This window comes from Pelophylax lessonae (genome assembly GCF_965119305.1).
Source record: "Pelophylax lessonae genome assembly, chromosome: 2".
Lineage (NCBI taxonomy): Eukaryota > Metazoa > Chordata > Amphibia > Anura > Ranidae > Pelophylax > Pelophylax lessonae.
The window spans coordinates 440,096,184-440,115,219 of record NC_138769.1 but is presented as its reverse complement, the minus strand read 5'-3'; the positions used below and the strand labels follow the sequence as shown (position 1 = coordinate 440,115,219).

Below are 19,036 nucleotides of genomic sequence, written 5' to 3'. Positions count from 1 at the left end.
ATAGAAAACGGCTCTCAGTGGGGGCACCTGATAAAGAGGAGGAGCCAGGAGCGCTGTCAGGGCACACCAGAAGAGGAGGAACGGGGCTCTGTGCAAAACCCTTGCACAGAGCAGGGAAGTATACCATACGTTTGTTATTTAAAAAAAAAAAAAAAGCCTTTACAATCACTTTGATGCCGCTCCAACGCACCTGGTTAACAGAAGCATTGCAGTGCAACGCAGGGGAGCACAGTAATGAGTGATTCTATGCTGTGGCAAAAATTCCAACATGCACTTTTTTGGTGCACTAGGCAGCAACTCACATTAAGATCCTTGTGCTAACATAATAGTATGAATAGTCCCCAATAACTTATCAATTTTAAAGGAAAAAAATTGATAGAATTGACCCAAAACCCTTTATAGTTTCTCTTTGACGTGCACTTTTAGATTCTTCAGTCTGACAATATACTGTATATTATTGTGTAAAGAGTTCTTGTTTATCTCATTTACTGTGTGTTAATTTAGGCCCATGTGGTATTTTTATCTTATTATCTGCTTCTGCGGGTATGTAATTTACTCATTACTTGAATCTCTGATGGAAAACAGGCAACATCACTGTTCCTGCAATTCTTATGCATCAGATGAGAAAATGAAATCACTACATCATGTCAAGCATCCTTACTAAGATACATCAACAGCTGTCACTTTTCTCAAGGAATTTGTTATGGGAAACAGTAAATATGTTTTATGACACTGCTCTAAGAGGTGTGGGTTGGTGAAGTTCTAGTCCTATCTATCAGATGAAAAGGCTTTAAGCAGAAGTGGGGCACAATCAATAATGTGTGAAAATAACAGACAGGCTATTAAATCTCCTAACGCAATGATGGCAACAAAATTATTTCCCAGCTTAAAAATAGTACATTGGCATAAGAACTATTTGTGATTGATTTGATTTTTTTCTTAACTCAGAAAATGTACTCTCGTAGAATATTAAAGTGCTTCAATCTTTTTAAATATCCAAAGTTTTCTGTCCAAATGCATTGCATAGTTATTGTTGGACTAACTGCACAGTTACACAATTACTAATATATCACAATGTCACATGTTCCTGAAAAATGAGCAATGAAGTCCATGTCTAGCATTTTAGTCTTTTTTCCGTTCAACTTAATGCTCTGTTTCTCAGAATGTAGAACATGATTCTGGGTAAACTTGGATGTCCAGAGGACAATGTATAAGACTTAAAGTGTTTGTAAGGGTTCACATTTTTTTTTTTTTTAAATTGCAAACATGTCCTGTAAGAAGTCACAATTTTCCTATCTGTTTTACACTTTTAGATAAAAAACTAAAAAGACAAAAACAAAAAAAAAAGCAAACATGTCATACCCACCTGCTCCGTGCAATGCTTTTACACAGAGCAGCCCTGATTCTCCTCTTCTTGGGGCCCCTGCCAGCACTCCTGGCCCCTCTCCCCTGCTGAGTGCCCCCAAAGCAAGCTGCTTGTTCTGGGAACACTCGTAGGTGCGCGCTCCGGAGCTGCCTCTTTGTGCCTTTTCGACCCACAGAGTGCAGTGCGACCCTGCCCTCCTCACTGGCTGTGATTGACAGCAGCAAGAGCCGATGGCTCCCCCTGCTGTGTCTCAGCCAATGTCTTCTGCTGCTGTGTGCTGTGAGGAGGGAGAGACTGGGGAGAGTATCTGCTGTCTGGCATGTGGCTGGATCAGGCTCAGGTGAGTATAATCGGGGGCTGAGAGGGGAGCTGCACACTGAAGGTCTTTTACAAAAAATAAATAATTAGCACAAAGTAGATTACTTACCTTAAAGCATAGGCATGTGCAGCCTATGGCATTAGGGTGTGCACCTCAAACCAAAGCTCAAACACATGTGTGTATATATATATATATATATATATATATATATATATATATATATATATATAAATATATACACACACTTTTATAAATAAATGTAAACAAACATTTTAAGCAGTATTAAAGTGTGCCCCCATCAATGCAGAGTGACCAGTGTGCCCCCATCAATGCAGAGTGACTAGGGTGCCCCCATCAATGCAGAGTGACCAGCGTGCCCCCATCAATGCAGAGTGACCAGTGTGCCCCCATCAATGCAGAGTGACCAGTGTGCCCTCATCAATGCAAAGTGACCAGCGTGCCCCCATCAATGCAGAGTGACCAGCGTGCCCCCATCAATGCAGAGTGACCAGCGTGCCCCCATCAATGCAGAGTGACCAGCTTCCCCCCATCAATGCAGAATGACCAGTGTGCCCCTTCAATGCAGAGGGACCAGCGTGCCCCCTTCAATGCAGAGTGACCAGCTGCCCCCTTCAATGCAGAGTGACCAGCGTGCCCCCTTCAATGCGGAGTGACTAGCGTGCCCCCATCAATGCAGAGTAACCAGCGTGCCCCCATCAATGCAGAGTGACCAGCGTGCCCCCATCAATGCAGAGTGACCATCGTGCCCCCTTCAATGCAGAGTGACCAGCGTGCCCCCTTCAATGCAGAGTGACCAGCGTGCCCCCTTCAATGCAGAGTGACCAGCGTGCTCCTTTCAATGCAGAGTGACCAGCGTGGCCCCATCAATGCAGAGTGACCAGCACGTCCTATCAATGCAGAGTGACCAGCGTGCCCCATAAATGCAGAGTGACCGTGCCCCCTTCAATGCAGAATGACCAGTGTGCCCCCTTCAATGCAGAGAGACCATCGTGCCCCCTTCAATGCAGAGTGACCAGTGTACCCCCTTCAATGCAGTGTGACCAGTGTGCCCCCTTCAATGCAGAGTGACCAGCATGCCCCCTTCAATGCAGAGTGACCAGTGTGCTCCTTTCAATGCAGAGTGACCAGCGTGGCCCCATCAATGCAGAGTGACCAGCGTGCCCCAATCAATGCAGAGTGACCAGCGTGCCCCCATAAATGCAGAGTGACCGTGCCCCCTTCAATGCAGAATGACCAGTGTGCCCCCTTCAATGCAGAGAGACCATCGTGCCCTCTTCAATGCAGAGTGACCAGTGTACCCCCTTCAATGCAGTGTGACCAGTGTGCCCCCTTCAATGCAGAGTAACCAGCGTGCCCCCATCAATGCAGAGTGACCTGTGTACCCCCTGCAATCAGAGTGACCAGGGTGCCCCCTTCAATGTAGAGTGACCAGCGTGCCCCCATCAATGCAGAGTGACCAGTGTGCCCCCTTCAATGCAGAGTGACCAGCATGCCCCCTTCAATGCAGTGACCAGCGTGCCCCCATCAATGCAGAGTGACCAGTGTGCCCCCTTCAATGCAGAGTGACCAGTGACCAGTGTTCCCCCTTCAATGCAGAGTGACCAGTGACAAGCGTGCCCCCATCAATGCAGAGTGACCAGTGTGCCCCCTTAATGCAGAGTGACCAGTGTGCCCCCTTCAATGCAGAGTGACCAGTGCCAGTGGCAGTTATCTGTAAAAAAAATAATAATAATTCCACACAACTCACTTCAGGCTCTCTCTGGCCTCTCTCCCCCTCCTTCTTGCTGAATGCTGATGGGTGATGGATGATTGATTGCTTGCTGAGTCTGACTGACTGTGGTGTTCCTCCTCGCCGTGCGGCTGGCTTGCTCGTTCTCTGCTCTGCCTCCTCCTGAGTCCTGCCTGGTTCTCTCCCGCGCTGGCTGTGCTGGGCGGCTGCTGTACAGGCAGTCCCTCCCCCAGCCCCAGACCAGACAGTCCCTCTCCGGTCTCTGCACCACACGCCTGTCTACCCCACCACTCTCTACGTTGGGCGGCGCCGGCTTGGATTCAGTCTGGAGCTGAGCGGCGCCGGTGCAAAGTGAGGCAGCCCAAGGGCAGAGGAGAGCCGCAGCCCGCAGAGCAGACTCAGCGGCGGCCGGCGGCCATGGTGGGCACGAGGTTGATTAGGGTGTGCCTGGGCACACCCGGCACACCCCGTGCGCACGCCTATGCCTTAAAGTAATGTGTCCCTTGTGCTACTGTGCCCTCCTTTCACCCAAATTTTCCACCTCTGGCTAACTGTTGGGACGCTTTAGTGTTTTCCTCTCTGTTTCCATTACCAGGAATGCTGGACAGTTCCCTGGACAATTCCTTGAATGATCCTGCCTTGAACCTTGTTTATCTTGAACCTTGAACTCTTTGCTCCTCCCATGAACTTCCTGGTTTAGGCCACGTCTCTGCACTTTCTATTTGCCAGATTATTATGCTCTCCCCAGCCAGTATCTCGCTTTTATCTTTCTTGCTGGCATCTATATCTTTGCTACTACTCGTTACTGACCCTTGGCTTGTTCCTCGACTACGCTTCAGCTTGATCCCAACCTGCAACTACTTGTTGTAAAAACAGAGGTATGGAGGGAACTAGGATCCCCCCAGGAAAGAGTCAACTAGGGACACCGCTAGGGGAATCAAACAAAAATAAACTTTATTAGGCACATATGCCAGTGCTAAATAGCAAAATCAGTGTAAATAGGTGTGACACAGCATGAATAAAAAACAATTAAAAGCATAGTAACATCCAATTGAGGACCACAACCCGGGTTGAATATAGAGGCTCAAAAATTAAAAATGATGATGGAAATGTAGAATATCAAGCTGCAGAGACCAGGTGAGGAGTCACTAGTATCAAGCGGTCCCAACACCAAAAATCGTTCACAGCTGTGCTGACAGTATAGGGCTCAAAAAATGCAGTTCCACATGTATGAATTCACCACCTAGGGTGAGTAAGTATAGCTGGTATAGAATCCTGTGTAGGAAACATGGGATCAGTGGAGCCAACTGGTTAGTGACTGGATAACAGGCGAGTAAGATTAGTTGATGCAAGAAGATTCCCAGGTGAACCAAACACTGTGTGGATGGCAGATTCCCTCAGACTACATCAATAGAGAAACCGTAAACAGTGAAATAGATGGTTACCATCCTGGGACATGAGCCATGGAAGTCTTCCCGGGGAATGTTGACCAAAATGACCTGCTGGCGGTGCACTCCGGCATTAGCGTTCCCCTAATGTAGCTCCCCTCTGCACACTTCCCTGTGGCAGGAACAGGCACGCCGATTGCGGCCCGACGTCACGCCGAACGTTGGGGGCGGGGGGACGGATAGATTCCAGCTGTATGGTGCCCGATGGTCACGATGGTCACAGTTCCATTAGATGCAGGCTGATGACGTGTACGCTGACGTGTTTCACTGGTACCAAGCCAGTTTCCTCAGAGCTGGCGGTGGAAGGATATGAATAAATATTTATAGGGGCCAGTTAATTGCTTTCAGATGTAATTATAATCAAATAGAGACAAAATGCAGTACGCAAATTCGGCCACAAGATGTCCTCACTCAAATGTGAGAATAAAGGTATATAATGCTCCCACCGACGTCATTCCTTTCTCCATAGAGATGCATGCCATATTAAACAAGGCAATTCATTTCTTAGGAGAAAGCATACATACAGCATATGTGGGCGAAAAGTTGACCCAATTCAAATATAAAAAACATTTATAAAAATCATTAAAACACATACAGGCGGAAGTAAGAGGTTTTGCTGTAGGTTATGCATAAACATACACGTCTTTCCTCCAATAGCCGTTTTTACAAAAATATAACCACTTAGACCGAACCGGAAAAGAAATGCCCACCTGACTTCACATGAGTTGGAAGACTTAAAAAAGATGTGAATATAACTGTAAATGTAAACAGACAGTATCTCCCATGTACTGGGCCGACTCCCAACGTTATGAGGACAAATCACATCTACATGCAGGTAAGGGACCAAACATCCCTGCGGAGATGTAGGTTGTAACCAACCTTAAGGGAAAAATATATAAATAGATAATGGTGCAGAATATGTTCATCTACATCATGTGGGGAGAGGATATGGATTGTTTATTATAGATATATCGGTCAGGACGGAAAAAACGTAGAAGACAATCTAACTCCCTTACTCAGCAGCCATTCACCGAGATGGTGGGGTGAGAACCTATTAGGATTCCAGAAAAGGTTGTAGACTAAATTCCACATTTAGTCCACGGGGGAACCAGTGACCCCATTCTGTATATCCAATACTTCTCCTTTTGTAACAAAATGGTGTCAAAATCCACCCTTCTTGATGGTAATTTCAGAGCACAGATACCCCTTATTTTGAGGCCGTCTGGCTTGGAGTCATGGTGTTCTAGGAAGTGTAACGGGATGGTTTTGTTATCAACTTTTTTCTGGATATCGGTCAGGTGTTCAGCTATCCTCACTTTGAGCTGTCTTTTTGTTTTCCCTATGTAGGACTTGTTGCACGGGCATACCAGCTGGTATATGACCCGTGTGGTTTGACAATTAATAAAGCTGTTGATCTTAAAATTAGATGAACCATCACAACTGGAAAAGGAGTCTGACTTAATCACATACCTACATATAGAACACCTGCCACAAGCGAACATGCCTTTTAGTTGGGGTAAGGCGGACAACCAGTCCCTACTTTTACCTGTTCTGACATACTCCGAGTGCATGAGACTATCCTTAAGATTTTGTGCTCTTTAAGCTGTAACAAGTGGCCGTGGGCCTACAATGGGGCCTATGAGAGGAGAGATTGTTAAGACCTGCCAGTGTTTATTAAGAATGGCCTTTACCTGATCCCATTGTGAACCGAATTTAGTGACTATTTGGGGATAGTGAGGTTTAGGGGCCGAAGTGGGAGTAGGTTGATCTTCCCTGTTAGTAAGCAGATCTGCCCTCTTCTTAAGTGCTGCCCTCTTGCGTGCCTTCCTGATCACTCTATTCGAGTACCCCCTTTCCCTGAACCTCTTATGTAAATCTCTTGCTTCGGTCTGATAATCGATTGCATCCGAGCAATTCCTCTTAATTCTTAGGAATTGGCCTATAGGAATACCCTCGATCAAAGATCTGGGATGATGACTATCTGCGGCCAAGAGAGTGTTGGCGGCCGTTTCCTTACGGAAAGTCTTAGTCTTGAGGCCCTTGTTGTTCTGTGAGATTAAGAGGTCCAGGAAAGGGAGTTTGTTGGTCATTGCCGTATAGGTCAATCTTATATTGCGGTCATTCTGGTTCAAACCGTCAACAAAAACCTCCAACTGGGGGAGAGTCCCTCCCCAGAGGAGCAGGACATCATCGATGTACCTCAGCCACATGTGGCAGTGGCTGAGGTACATCAGGGATGGATATATAACCTGCTTCTCCCAGAGGCCCAGATGGAGGCACGCATAGGCAGGTGCCCACGGTGCCCCCATCAAGGTCCCTCTGATTTGTTGGTAAAAATTACTGAGGAATTGGAAATAGTTGTTGTCGAGCATGAATGCAAGAAGCTCAACAATGAACTCATTGTGCGCACCAAGGTGAGGGAACTTGAGTTCCAAAAAGTGAGTGACAGCCCTAAGGCCCCATTCATGGGGTATAGACGTGTAGAGTGTCTCCACGTCTATACCTACCAAGATGAGTTTGCCAGGAGAAAGCATACATACAGCATATGTGGGCGAAAAGTTGACCCAATTCAAATATAAAAAACATTTATAAAAATCATTAAAACACATACAGGCGGAAGTAAGAGGTTTTGCTGTAGGTTATGCATAAACATACACGTCTTTCCTCCAATAGCCGTTTTTACAAAAATATAACCACTAAGACCGAACCGGAAAAGAAATGCCCACCTGACTTCACATGAGTTGGAAGACTTAAAAAAGATGTGAATATAACTGTAAATGTAAACAGACAGTATCTCCCATGTACTGGGCCGACTCCCAACGTTATGAGGACAAATCACATCTACATGCAGGTAAGGGACCAAACATCCCTGCGGAGATGTAGGTTGTAACCAACCTTAAGGGAAAAATATATAAATAGATAATGGTGCAGAATATGTTCATCTACATCATGTGGGGAGAGGATATGGATTGTTTATTATAGATATATCGGTCAGGACGGAAAAAACGTAGAAGACAATCTAACTCCCTTACTCAGCAGCCATTCACCGAGATGGTGGGGTGAGAACCTATTAGGATTCCAGAAAAGGTTGTAGACTAAATTCCACATTTAGTCCACGGGGGAACCAATGACCCCATTCTGTATATCCAATACTTCTCCTTTTGTAACAAAATGGTGTCAAAATCCACCCTTCTTGATGGTAATTTCAGAGCATAGATACCCCTTATTTTGAGGCCGTCTGGCTTGGAGTCATGGTGTTCTAGGAAGTGTAACGGGATGGTTTTGTTATCAACTTTTTTCTGGATATCGGTCAGGTGTTCAGCTATCCTCACTTTGAGCTGTCTTTTTGTTTTCCCTATGTAGGACTTGTTGCACGGGCATACCAGCTGGTATATGACCCGTGTGGTTTGACAATTAATAAAGCTGTTGATCTTAAAATTAGATGAACCATCACAACTGGAAAAGGAGTCTGACTTAATCACATACCTACATATAGAACACCTGCCACAAGCGAACATGCCTTTTAGTTGGGGTAAGGCGGACAACCAGTCCCTACTTTTACCTGTTCTGACATACTCCGAGTGCATGAGACTATCCTTAAGATTTTGTGCTCTTTAAGCTGTAACAAGTGGCCGTGGGCCTACAATGGGGCCTATGAGAGGAGAGATTGTTAAGACCTGCCAGTGTTTATTAAGAATGGCCTTTACCTGATCCCATTGTGAACCGAATTTAGTGACTATTCGGGGATAGTGAGGTTTAGGGGCCGAAGTGGGAGTAGGTTGATCTTCCCTGTTAGTAAGCAGATCTGCCCTCTTCTTAAGTGCTGCCCTCTTGCGTGCCTTCCTGATCACTCTATTCGAGTACCCCCTTTCCCTGAACCTCTTATGTAAATCTCTTGCTTCGGTCTGATAATCGATTGCATCCGAGCAATTCCTCTTAATTCTTAGGAATTGGCCTATAGGAATACCCTCGATCAAAGATCTGGGATGATGACTATCTGCGGCCAAGAGAGTGTTGGCGGCCGTTTCCTTACGGAAAGTCTTAGTCTTGAGGCCCTTGTTGTTCTGTGAGATTAAGAGGTCCAGGAAAGGGAGTTTGTTGGTCATTGCCGTATAGATCAATCTTATATTGCGGTCATTCTGGTTCAAACCGTCAACAAAAACCTCCAACTGGGGGAGAGTCCCTCCCCAGAGGAGCAGGACATCATCGATGTACCTCAGCCACATGTGGCAGTGGCTGAGGTACATCAGGGATGGATATATAACCTGCTTCTCCCAGAGGCCCAGATGGAGGCACGCATAGGCAGGTGCCCACGGTGCCCCCATCAAGGTCCCTCTGATTTGTTGGTAAAAATTACTGAGGAATTGGAAATAGTTGTTGTCGAGCATGAATGCAAGAAGCTCAACAATGAACTCATTGTGCGCACCAAGGTGAGGGAACTTGAGTTCCAAAAAGTGAGTGACAGCCCTAAGGCCCCATTCATGGGGTATAGACGTGTAGAGTGTCTCCACGTCTATACCTACCAAGATGAGTTTGCCAGATTATTATGCTCTTCCCAGCCAGTATCTCGCTTTTATCTTTCTTGCTGCCATCTATATCTTTGCTACTACTCGTTACTGACCCTTGGCTTGTTCCTCGACTACGCTTCAGCTTGATCCCAACCTGCAACTACTTGTTACTGACCTTTGCCTTGTTTACTGACTATGCTGCTGTTTAATCTTTACCTGCTATATCTGCTACTGGACATACCCTGGCTTGGTCACCTCCTGGTGGGGCGATCTTGAGGACTGCAACCTGGTACTAACATGCAGCTAAACTCATCTCCACCATCAGGAGCTCTGGTGAACACTGGTTAGTACTTAGACTCTGCACCTCAAGTGAGCCTGCGTTATTTGCCAGGGTGACCATGCTAGTCGGTGGGAGTCCCCATACTGCTATAGCTACTGGTCGCCGAACCTGACCCTTGACCATGACACTAGGACTACATTCCAGGCTGGTTAGGTAACAGCTGTAGCATTTCTTCATTATCAGATCTTGTCTTCAAGTCTCTGACACAAAGACAGAAGCCACATAATCCTTAGGTGCTCCTACAATGCAAGTTTGCTGCAAACTTCATCCAAGTAGATATAGGAGGAGTCCCTTGTAGTGCATTAGCACATCTCTCCCAGCAAGGAGGGTTGTCTCCAAGGGTTAGAGAGGCTGGATTCATCCTTTTGTTATGGATAGTGTAGGACCCACTGACAATGGGGTACTTTGACGTAGTGGTGGGCTTGAGCACGATATGGCCATATGGTGGGATCAAATCCCCATTTTTATTTATGGATTGTCTTCATATTTGATAGTCATTTCTTTTGCATGTGTGCGCTATTCTTTTTTAATATGCATGTCGCTTGGTCCATAGCTGCACCAGCTTTAGAAATACATGTTCAGGGTATGCTCCCCCAACTTTTTTCTTGTTTATTATGTATTCGGTCTGACCAGACTTCTGTGGTTGAGCACCCCACCCGACACACACCTGTTCTCTATCAGTGTCCACTATCAAGTAGATATAGGAGGAGTCCCTTGTAGTGCATTAGCACATCTCTCCCAGCAAGGAGTGTTGTCTCCAAGGGTTAGAGAGGCTGGATTCATCCTTTTTTTATGGATAGTGTAGGACCCACTGACAACGGGGTACTTTGACGTAGTGGTGGGCTTGAGCACGATATGGCCATATGGTGGGACCAAATCCCCATTTTTATTTATGGATTGTCTTCATATTTGATAGTCATTTCTTTTGCATGTGTGCGCTATTCTTTTTTAAAATAAAGATATATACCTGGTTATATGTGCACAATGTACTGTTCTTCAAATTTTCCAATATAAAGCTTGTATCATTTCCATACTGGTGTGCATCTGTATGCTTATGGTTATTGTTATATGCTGGTTAAAGTAGTTCCTCTGCTCCCCTTTACTTTGATTAGATTACTGGTTATTTTTCCAGGAAGGGAGTCCCCCTGTTCACAGAGGCCCTCTCCTGGTTGGAGGAACTGCCAACTATATTATCAAACCCACTCTTCTACTTAACGAAGGTTCTGGTTCTGTGTTTACCTACAGGTTTAGCACGATATCCTATTTTGGGAGGGACATTTCTTATAACCTCCCTAAAAAGAAAGCTATACATGGTTTCCCCTATATGTATGTTACTTCCCATTTCTTAGTGTATACACAGGGTAACCCTACTGAGTCCAAAGAATCTGGAGTGGGAGCTTCAGACCTGATCATCATGTAATTGTTTCCTTTTCGGCACACATTTCATTGGAAACCATTATTTAGGGTCTCTACTCATATAGTAGACTTGATGCAAGGACTTTCTTTAAGTTTAGGGTATGGGTTGTACCATGACATTTGAACTAATCTATGTATCAGTAAATTGTGCACAGCCAATTGCAATGTAAGGAAGTACTGTATAATGCACTGATTTCTCCTACCTCAACTTTAATTTGTTAATGAATCAGCCAACAGAAATTTGCTCAAAGAAGAAGCTGTTTGTGTCAATTAATGTGGAAAGAGGAAGGTACTGTAGGTAGATTAGTATATGAGTATCCGCTGAGCGTGCGGATCTGCTGGCGGATTCTGCCAGTGTGAAAGGGACCTTATTTGTAACTTAAAGCTAATCTCCTTTTTTTTTTGCCTTTTGGATAGAGTAAGGGGGTTAGAAGCCCTAGCAGTTTTCCTTTTAACCATTTGTCTCCCATTGGAGAGATTTCCCCTACCTTCCCTTATGAATTTGTTTTCCTTTCACTTTCATTGATCAAGAGAAATCATAGAAATAGAGAGATTGAATCTCCTTAATGGGGGGACAGACAGCAATAAAAAAATGGCAGGTGTTCTTATCCCTCTACCCTGTATCCATCCCACTGGATATGACATCATGCGATAAAATTGGTTCCATGAAATAAATACAGCAAATTTCGATGATAATGCCTTATTCTGGGAGTGTTTTTTTGATGAATTACAAAAAAAGTTTTTGAAAAACGCTATACATCAAATACAGCATGACAGACAGCGCTCTGTGGACTGGATGGTGAACCGTGGTGAATGAAACCCAAAGTGTACCCAAAGTAGGCCAAGCATACAACTATTGCAGTTTATTTCCCAGGATGCGAAAGGTAAAAAATTTAAATTGAACAATGCCATGCTGGAAACTTATTGGCGTTGATGGGCTAATATCCTCTGGTCCGACATTCAGGGGTGCACAGGGAGGGCTCCTCTACCCATTCCCCTGCAGATGGACTCTGGCCGCTCGAGAAGCCAAACCAGGACTTGCCAGTGCACCCTGAATGACGTCACTGCAGCCCGGAGGGTGGAAGCTCAGGATCCAGGATGGACGCCTCTTAGAACCAAGGTGGAATGCAAACGTATATCTGTTGCTGTCACGACTTGACAAAGCGCATGCATGCAAAACGTATCGTCACGACAACAGATACATTCCACGTTGATTCCGAGAGGTGTCCATTTTCTACCATGAGCTTCCGCCTTCTGGCCCAAAGTGACCGTATCCCGGCTTGGTTTCTCGAGCAGCCCGAGTCCATCTCCAAGGGAATGGGTAGAGGCGCCCTCCCTATTGGTTTATTGCTGCTTTCTTCTTATGCGTTTTGACAGCTGCACTAGTTCTGGTCAATTTACATAGTGTGTTTATTCACAGTTTTCAGAGCTTGGGTCATATTGTGTTTTCCTGAAAAACGCTATGAGCTATTTTACCACTGATCCTAAAGCAGTAAATAATGTTTCCTAAATTGAGCCCCATGTCTCTGTTATTTAGAACAGCACTACATACATTAAATTACCAAAACTATTGGGACGCCTGCTTTTACACACACATGAACTTTAATGGCATCCCAGTCGTAATCTGTAGGGTTCAATATTAAGTTGGCCCACCCTTTGCAGCTATAACACCTTCAACTCTCCTGGGAAGGCTGTCCACATGGTTTAGGAGTGTGTCTATGAGAATGTTTGACCATTCTTCCTGAAGCGCATTTGTGAGGTCAGTCACTGATGTTGGAGAGAAGGCCTGGTTTGCAGTCTGTGCTCTAATTCATCCCAAAGGTGTTCTATCCGGTTGAGGTCAGGACTCTGTGCAGGCTAGTAAAGTTCCTCTACCCCAAACTCGTTCATTCATGTCTTTATGGACCTTGTTTTGTGCACTGGTGCGCAGTCATGTTGAAACAGGAAGGGGCTATTCCCAAACTATTCCCACAAAGTTGGGAGCATGAACTCATCCAAAATGTCTTGGTATGCTGACGACTTAAGAGGTCCCTTCACTGGAACTAAGGGGCCAAGCCCAACCTCTGAAAATCAACGCCACACCATAATACCCCTCCACCAAATGATTTGGACCAATGCATAAAGCAAGCTGTATAAAGACATGAATGGAGGTGGAGGAACTTTACTGGCCTGCACAAAGTCCTGACCTCAACCTGATAGAACACCTTTGGGATGAATTAGAGTGGAGACTGTGAGCCAGGCCTTCTCTTCAACATCAATGCCTGACCCAACAAATGCGTTTCTGGAAGAATGGTCAAACATTCCCATAGTCACCCTCCTAAACCTTGTAGACAGTCTTCCCAGAAGAGTTGAAGCTGTTATAGCTGCAATGGGTGGGCCAACTCAATATTTAACCCTATGGACTAACAGGGCCTACCCTACCATGGATCCTGCTGGGTCCATTGAACCCAGGCAGAACTTTGAGAGGGGCAGCAAATTGACACCCAAGATTTTTTTCCAGCAATTTTATGTGACAGCAATTTGCAGCGCATTACAGGCAGCATTTCCCCATCTCATACTGCTGCCTGTAGTGCAAACTGATGAGTATGAGGAGGCGGAGCATCTCCTCTGGGGAACATCTCTCGAGTGACTGTGGTGTGCGCAATGACGTCAGACATCAGTGCACTCCATCTCATGCAGGGCAGGCTGTATCTTCAAGGGGGATGGCCGCGGTAGACACAGGAGTGACAGGAGGACAGACAGTGGGTGTCTGGTGGACCTGTCCTGTGGTCAGGTATGGAAGAAGATAACAGTATATATAATATTTTCTACATTTTATATTTATTAAAGTTATTACTGTTTTTTTTTTTTGCTTGTTTTTTGTCCCTATACCCCTCAAAGCAGCCCCTTAACCCCCTCACAAAGCAGTCCCTTAACCCCCCCCCCCCCCACAATGCAGCCTCTAGAAATGTTTACATATAGACAAGATGCTGTTGCATGTAAATCTGACTTCCTCATCAATTAAATTTTATTTTAATTATAATGATATAAAATAATGGATGTGGGGGCCATTAGGTGAGCGTGATTTTTTTTTGGGGGGGGGGGGAGGGAAGCATTAGATTCTTGGACACCGGCAGCACAATGTCTCAAGCTAGCCCTGGGACCAAGACTGGGATGCCACTACCACTTGCCGACTACCAGCAGTACATATGCTTTGGCAGGTCAGCTCTGTCCCGTGAAACAATGTAACTGTACGTCGCTTCGTGGGACTGCGCACCTATTCACCACAGGGGGAGCCAATCAGCGGATCCAGTGGCCACGCTCCCCGTGGAGACAGAACGGCGGTTTGCCATTGTAAACATGGCAGACCGCTGTCCTGTCTGTAATGAACACAGGGATCCTGTGTTCCTCTTAGTTAGGAACACAGGGAACGCAGGTCTCTGTGTTCATTCAGTAAATACATTCCCCCCCACATATAGAAAGCCCCCCTAGGGACACATTTAAACTTTTGATCGCCCCTGGTGTTAACCCCCTTCCCTGTCAGTGTCATTAGTACAGTAACAGTGCATATTTTTAGCATTGATTACTGTAGTAATGTCACTGGTCCCCCCAAAAGTGTAAGAAAAAATGTCAGTTAGGTGTCTAATCTGTCCGCCGCAATGTCTAAGTCCTCCTAAAAAACGCTGATCGCCACCATTACTAGTAAAAAACAAATAAAAAAAATAAAAATGACATAAATCTTTTCCCTAGTTTGTAGACGTGATGGCTTTTGCGCAAACCAATCAATATACACTTATTGGGCTTTTTTTTTATTTTACCAAAAATATGTAGCAGAATACAAATTGGCCTAAAAGGATGGAAAAATTTGATTTTTATTTTTTTTTTATTGGCAATGTTATATAGCAGAAAGTAAAAAATATTTTTTTTTTTTCAGAACTGTAGCTCTTTCTTTGTTTATAGCGCAAAAAAAAAAAATTACACAGGTGATCAAATACCAGCAAAAGAAAACTCTATTTGGGCTCTTTCACACAGCTGCTCTGATTTCTTCTTCCGCTGCGGCACTTTTTTTTGACGGACACGGATGACATTTGTGTCATCCGCTCCGTATGTCCGCATATCATCCCATCCGTTTTGCGGATGATATACAGACATAATGTATGTCTATGGGGATTGTGGATGACACCGCTGACATACGATTTTGTATCCTTTCTGTTTTTTTAACGGAAGAAAAATAGGGTTCTGTTCCGTTCCAAAAAACGGAACAGAACTGAAAGGACGAAAATCGGATGTCAGCGGATGGTCATCCGCAATCCCATTGACAAGCATTATGTCCAGGGCTTTTTTTCAGCAGGAACGCAGGGGAACGCAGTTCTGGCATCTCCAGCCCTGAATGTATGTAATGGCAAGGAGTGCTGGGTTGTGCTACATTGTCTATTGATGCTGGCTGCTGAGGAACCTATTGTTGCTGGAGGGGATCTATTCCTGCAGGAGGATTTATTGCTGCTGGGAATATCTAATGTGGCTGCTGGGGAATCTATTGTCTCTGGAAGAGATCTCATTTTGCAGGAGGGTCTATTGTTGCTTGGGTGGGTCTTATGTTGCTGAGGGGTCAGTTGTTGCTGGGAGGGATCTACTGTTTAGGCAGCAGTCTATCGATGATGGCTACTGGGAGATCTGTTGTTTCTGCAGAGGGCCCATTGTTTCTGGCTGGATCTATTGTTGCTGGGGGATCTATTGTTGTTGGCTGCATGGGATATATTTTACTGCTTTTTTGTTATCGTTAACAAATTCCATACAAATTACTTAGTACCACAAATGTTACTTTGTTCTGTATTTTCTAAAAGGGATGGTACTGGGAGGTGGGTAGTGGGTGGAACCAAGGAACGGTTCACAGAGGTAGGTAGGGGCGGAGACAAGGGATAAGTCCAAAAGAGGGAGTTCCTGCACCTATTCTCTGAGAAACAAGCCCTGATAATGTCCATATATCACCCGCAAATGAATGGGGTGATATACGGACATACGGAGCAGCCGTGTGAAAGAGCCCTATGTCTGAAAAAAGGACATCAATTTTATTAGGGTAGAGCGTCGCACGACCGCGCAATTGTCAGTTTAACCGGTTGCCGACCGCTGCACGACTATATATTGCGGCGGTCAGCCCCGGCCAGGCAGAGTGACGTATGGGTACGTCACTCGCCTGTCACTGACTTGAGAGCCAATTGCGATGTCCACCGGTCACACTACGATCGCTCCGGTGAAGGGACAAAGGCGGAGCGGCTTATGTAAACAAGCCGCCCGTCATTCTCCCTGGTGTAAAAATGAAGATCAGACGGTTCTACTATGTAGGACCGTTGATCTTTGTTTTTACACCAATAGCCATGTCCCTATACAGTTAGAATCATGCCCCTAGGACACACTTAACCCCTCCCTCTCCAATACAGTTAACCCCTTCCCTGCCAGTGTCATTTTTGCAGTAACAGTGCATATGTATAGCACTGATTACTGCAGTAATGTCACTGGTAACCCCAAAAGTGTCAAAAATGTCAGTCAAGGGTCCGATCTGTCCGCCGCAATGTCGCAGTACTGAAAAAAAATCGCAGATCGCCGCCATTACGCGTTAAAAAAAAAAACACCAAAAATGACAAAAATCTTTCCCTTTGTTAGTAAACGCGATAACTTTTGCGCAAACCAATCAAAATACGCTTTTTGTGATTTCTTTTACCAAACATATGTAGCATAAAACAAATTGGCCGAAAATGTTAAAAAATTTTGATTTTTACATTTTTTTGGGGGGGAATTTCATATAAAAAAATGTGAAAAATATTGTTATTTTTGCAAAATTTACGCTCTTTTTTTGTTTATATCACATGATCAAAAAATCGCACAGGTGATCAAATACCACCAAAAGAAAGCTCTGTTTGTGGGAAAAAAAGGACGTGAAATTCGTTTAGGTACAGCGTCGCACGACCGCGCAATTGTCCGCTAAAGTCACACAGTAAAAAATCGCAAAAAAACCCCTGGCCTTTTAGCAGCCAAATCCTCCGGGGCTTAAGTGGTTAAGTACCACAGTGCCATATCGCAAAAAATTGCCTGCTCATTAAGGGGGGAAACCTTCTGGTCCAGAAGTGGTTAATGTTCATGTACATGTAAAGGCAGGCGTCCCAATACTTTTTATAATATATTGTATCATAAACAATTGCCATTTTCTATAAAAATTCTTCTTTTCGCCTTTTTTTTATTCGTCCTGGATGGGCTCCCTACACCAGAGAGGTAAGATCTATCCATCCATGGCAGGGACACTCAAGCTGGATTTCTTTGTAGGAATAGCCGTTTTATTCTCGTAGTACTACTGGCACAAAATGATTCTAAAAGAATTCCAATCATTATTAACATATTTACAGGACGTGTTCTCCTATCCCCAGGTTTACTCATAGCCGACCACGTGACCTGCACTGACGCAGCCCTGAGCCGACCAGAGTAGGAGTTGCTCCGTGTGATGGTGTCAGTCGACAAGGAGGCGTGACTCTTTACGTGTAGCTGGTGACGGAGCCGGAAGTGGAGGGATCCTGCAGTGTTGTGGTTGTTGCGGAAATGGAGGTGAGTTTGTAGGGGTACGTTGTCAGGTGCTGGGTATTGGCACCGGGACTCGCAGCATCCAGGTTGTGTGTGATTGTGCAGCTGCCTGTCTGCCTGCTTCACTCTGGGGATATATGATATGACATTAGTGCTGGTCACAGTGCTGTTCTTCGAAATTCACTTCGCTGGATGTAGACTAAACATATATTTATATACAGAATTTATATTTAATGATGTAGGGAAGGGTTAAAACAACTGTCAGTTTTTTTTATTGCTTCCAGTGTCCTATTGGAGACATTACTCTTCACTTCCTGTTCTGGAAACACAGTAGGAAGTGAGAGAAAATCCCCTCAGGGCTAGTTTACACTAGCACAGCTCTCTGAAGAGTAATCCACATTGGAGTGCTCTTTGGAGAGCATTTGATAGGAGTTGTAACTCCTTGAACCCCACTCTGGCACGCCGCGACTGCGTACATATGTGGTTTACGTTTTGCAGGGATAGTTTTTTTTACACCTCCCCCCCCCCCCCCTCCCTGCTCCCTTTGTAGCTAGAGGAGGAGAGGTTGGGGGCAGTACAACCTTGGCTTGACAGTGTGGTTTTATTTGTCTCCAACTGCTAGTGTAAACAAGCACTTAGACCAGTGGTGGTCATCTTGATATGGGTCCTCAAGTGCAGCCCTTGAATATGCCAAAGGGCCTGCAGGCGTGACACAAGAGACGGTCAGAGACTGCAGGCGTGACACAAGAGACGGTCAGAGACTGCAGGCGTGACACAAGAGAAGGTCAGAGACTGCAGGCGTGACACAAGAGACGGTCAGAGACTGCAGGCGTGACACAAGAGACGGTCAGAGACTGCAGGCGTGACACAAGAGACGGTCAGAGACTGCAGGCGTAACACAAGAGACGGTCAGAGACTGCAGGCGTAACACAAGAGACGGTCAGAGATTGCAGGCGTGACACAAGAGACGGTCAGAGACTGCAGGCGTAACACAAGAGACGGTCAGAGATTGCAGGCGTGACACAAGAGACGGTCAGAGACTGCAGGCGTAACACAAGAGACGGTCAGAGATTGCAGGCGTGACACAAGAGACGGTCAGAGACTGCAGGCGTGACACAAGAGACGGTCAGAGACTGCAGGCGTGACACAAGAGACGGTCAGAGACTGCAGGCGTGACACAAGAGACGGTCAGAGACTGCAGGCGTGACACAAGAGACGGTCAGAGACTGCAGGCGTGACACAAGAGACGGTCAGAGACTGCAGGCGTGACACAAGAGACGGTCAGAGACTGCAGGCGTGACACAAGAGACGGTCAGAGACTGCAGGCGTGACACAAGAGA

The 19,036-nt window shown here is 45.5% G+C and overlaps 1 protein-coding gene across 1 annotated transcript in view; it reads left to right on the top strand.

Moving 5' to 3' along the window:
- Positions 1-17,641: 17,641 nt before the first annotated feature.
- The window catches only part of GCC2 (GRIP and coiled-coil domain containing 2), a 124,091-nt gene continuing 122,696 nt past the window's right edge, over positions 17,642-19,036 (top strand). The window contains exon 1 of the mRNA XM_082244532.1: positions 17,642-17,720. Coding sequence (XP_082100658.1) covers positions 17,715-17,720 — 6 coding nt within the window. The 5' untranslated portion in view covers positions 17,642-17,714. The remainder of the gene's footprint in view (positions 17,721-19,036) is intronic.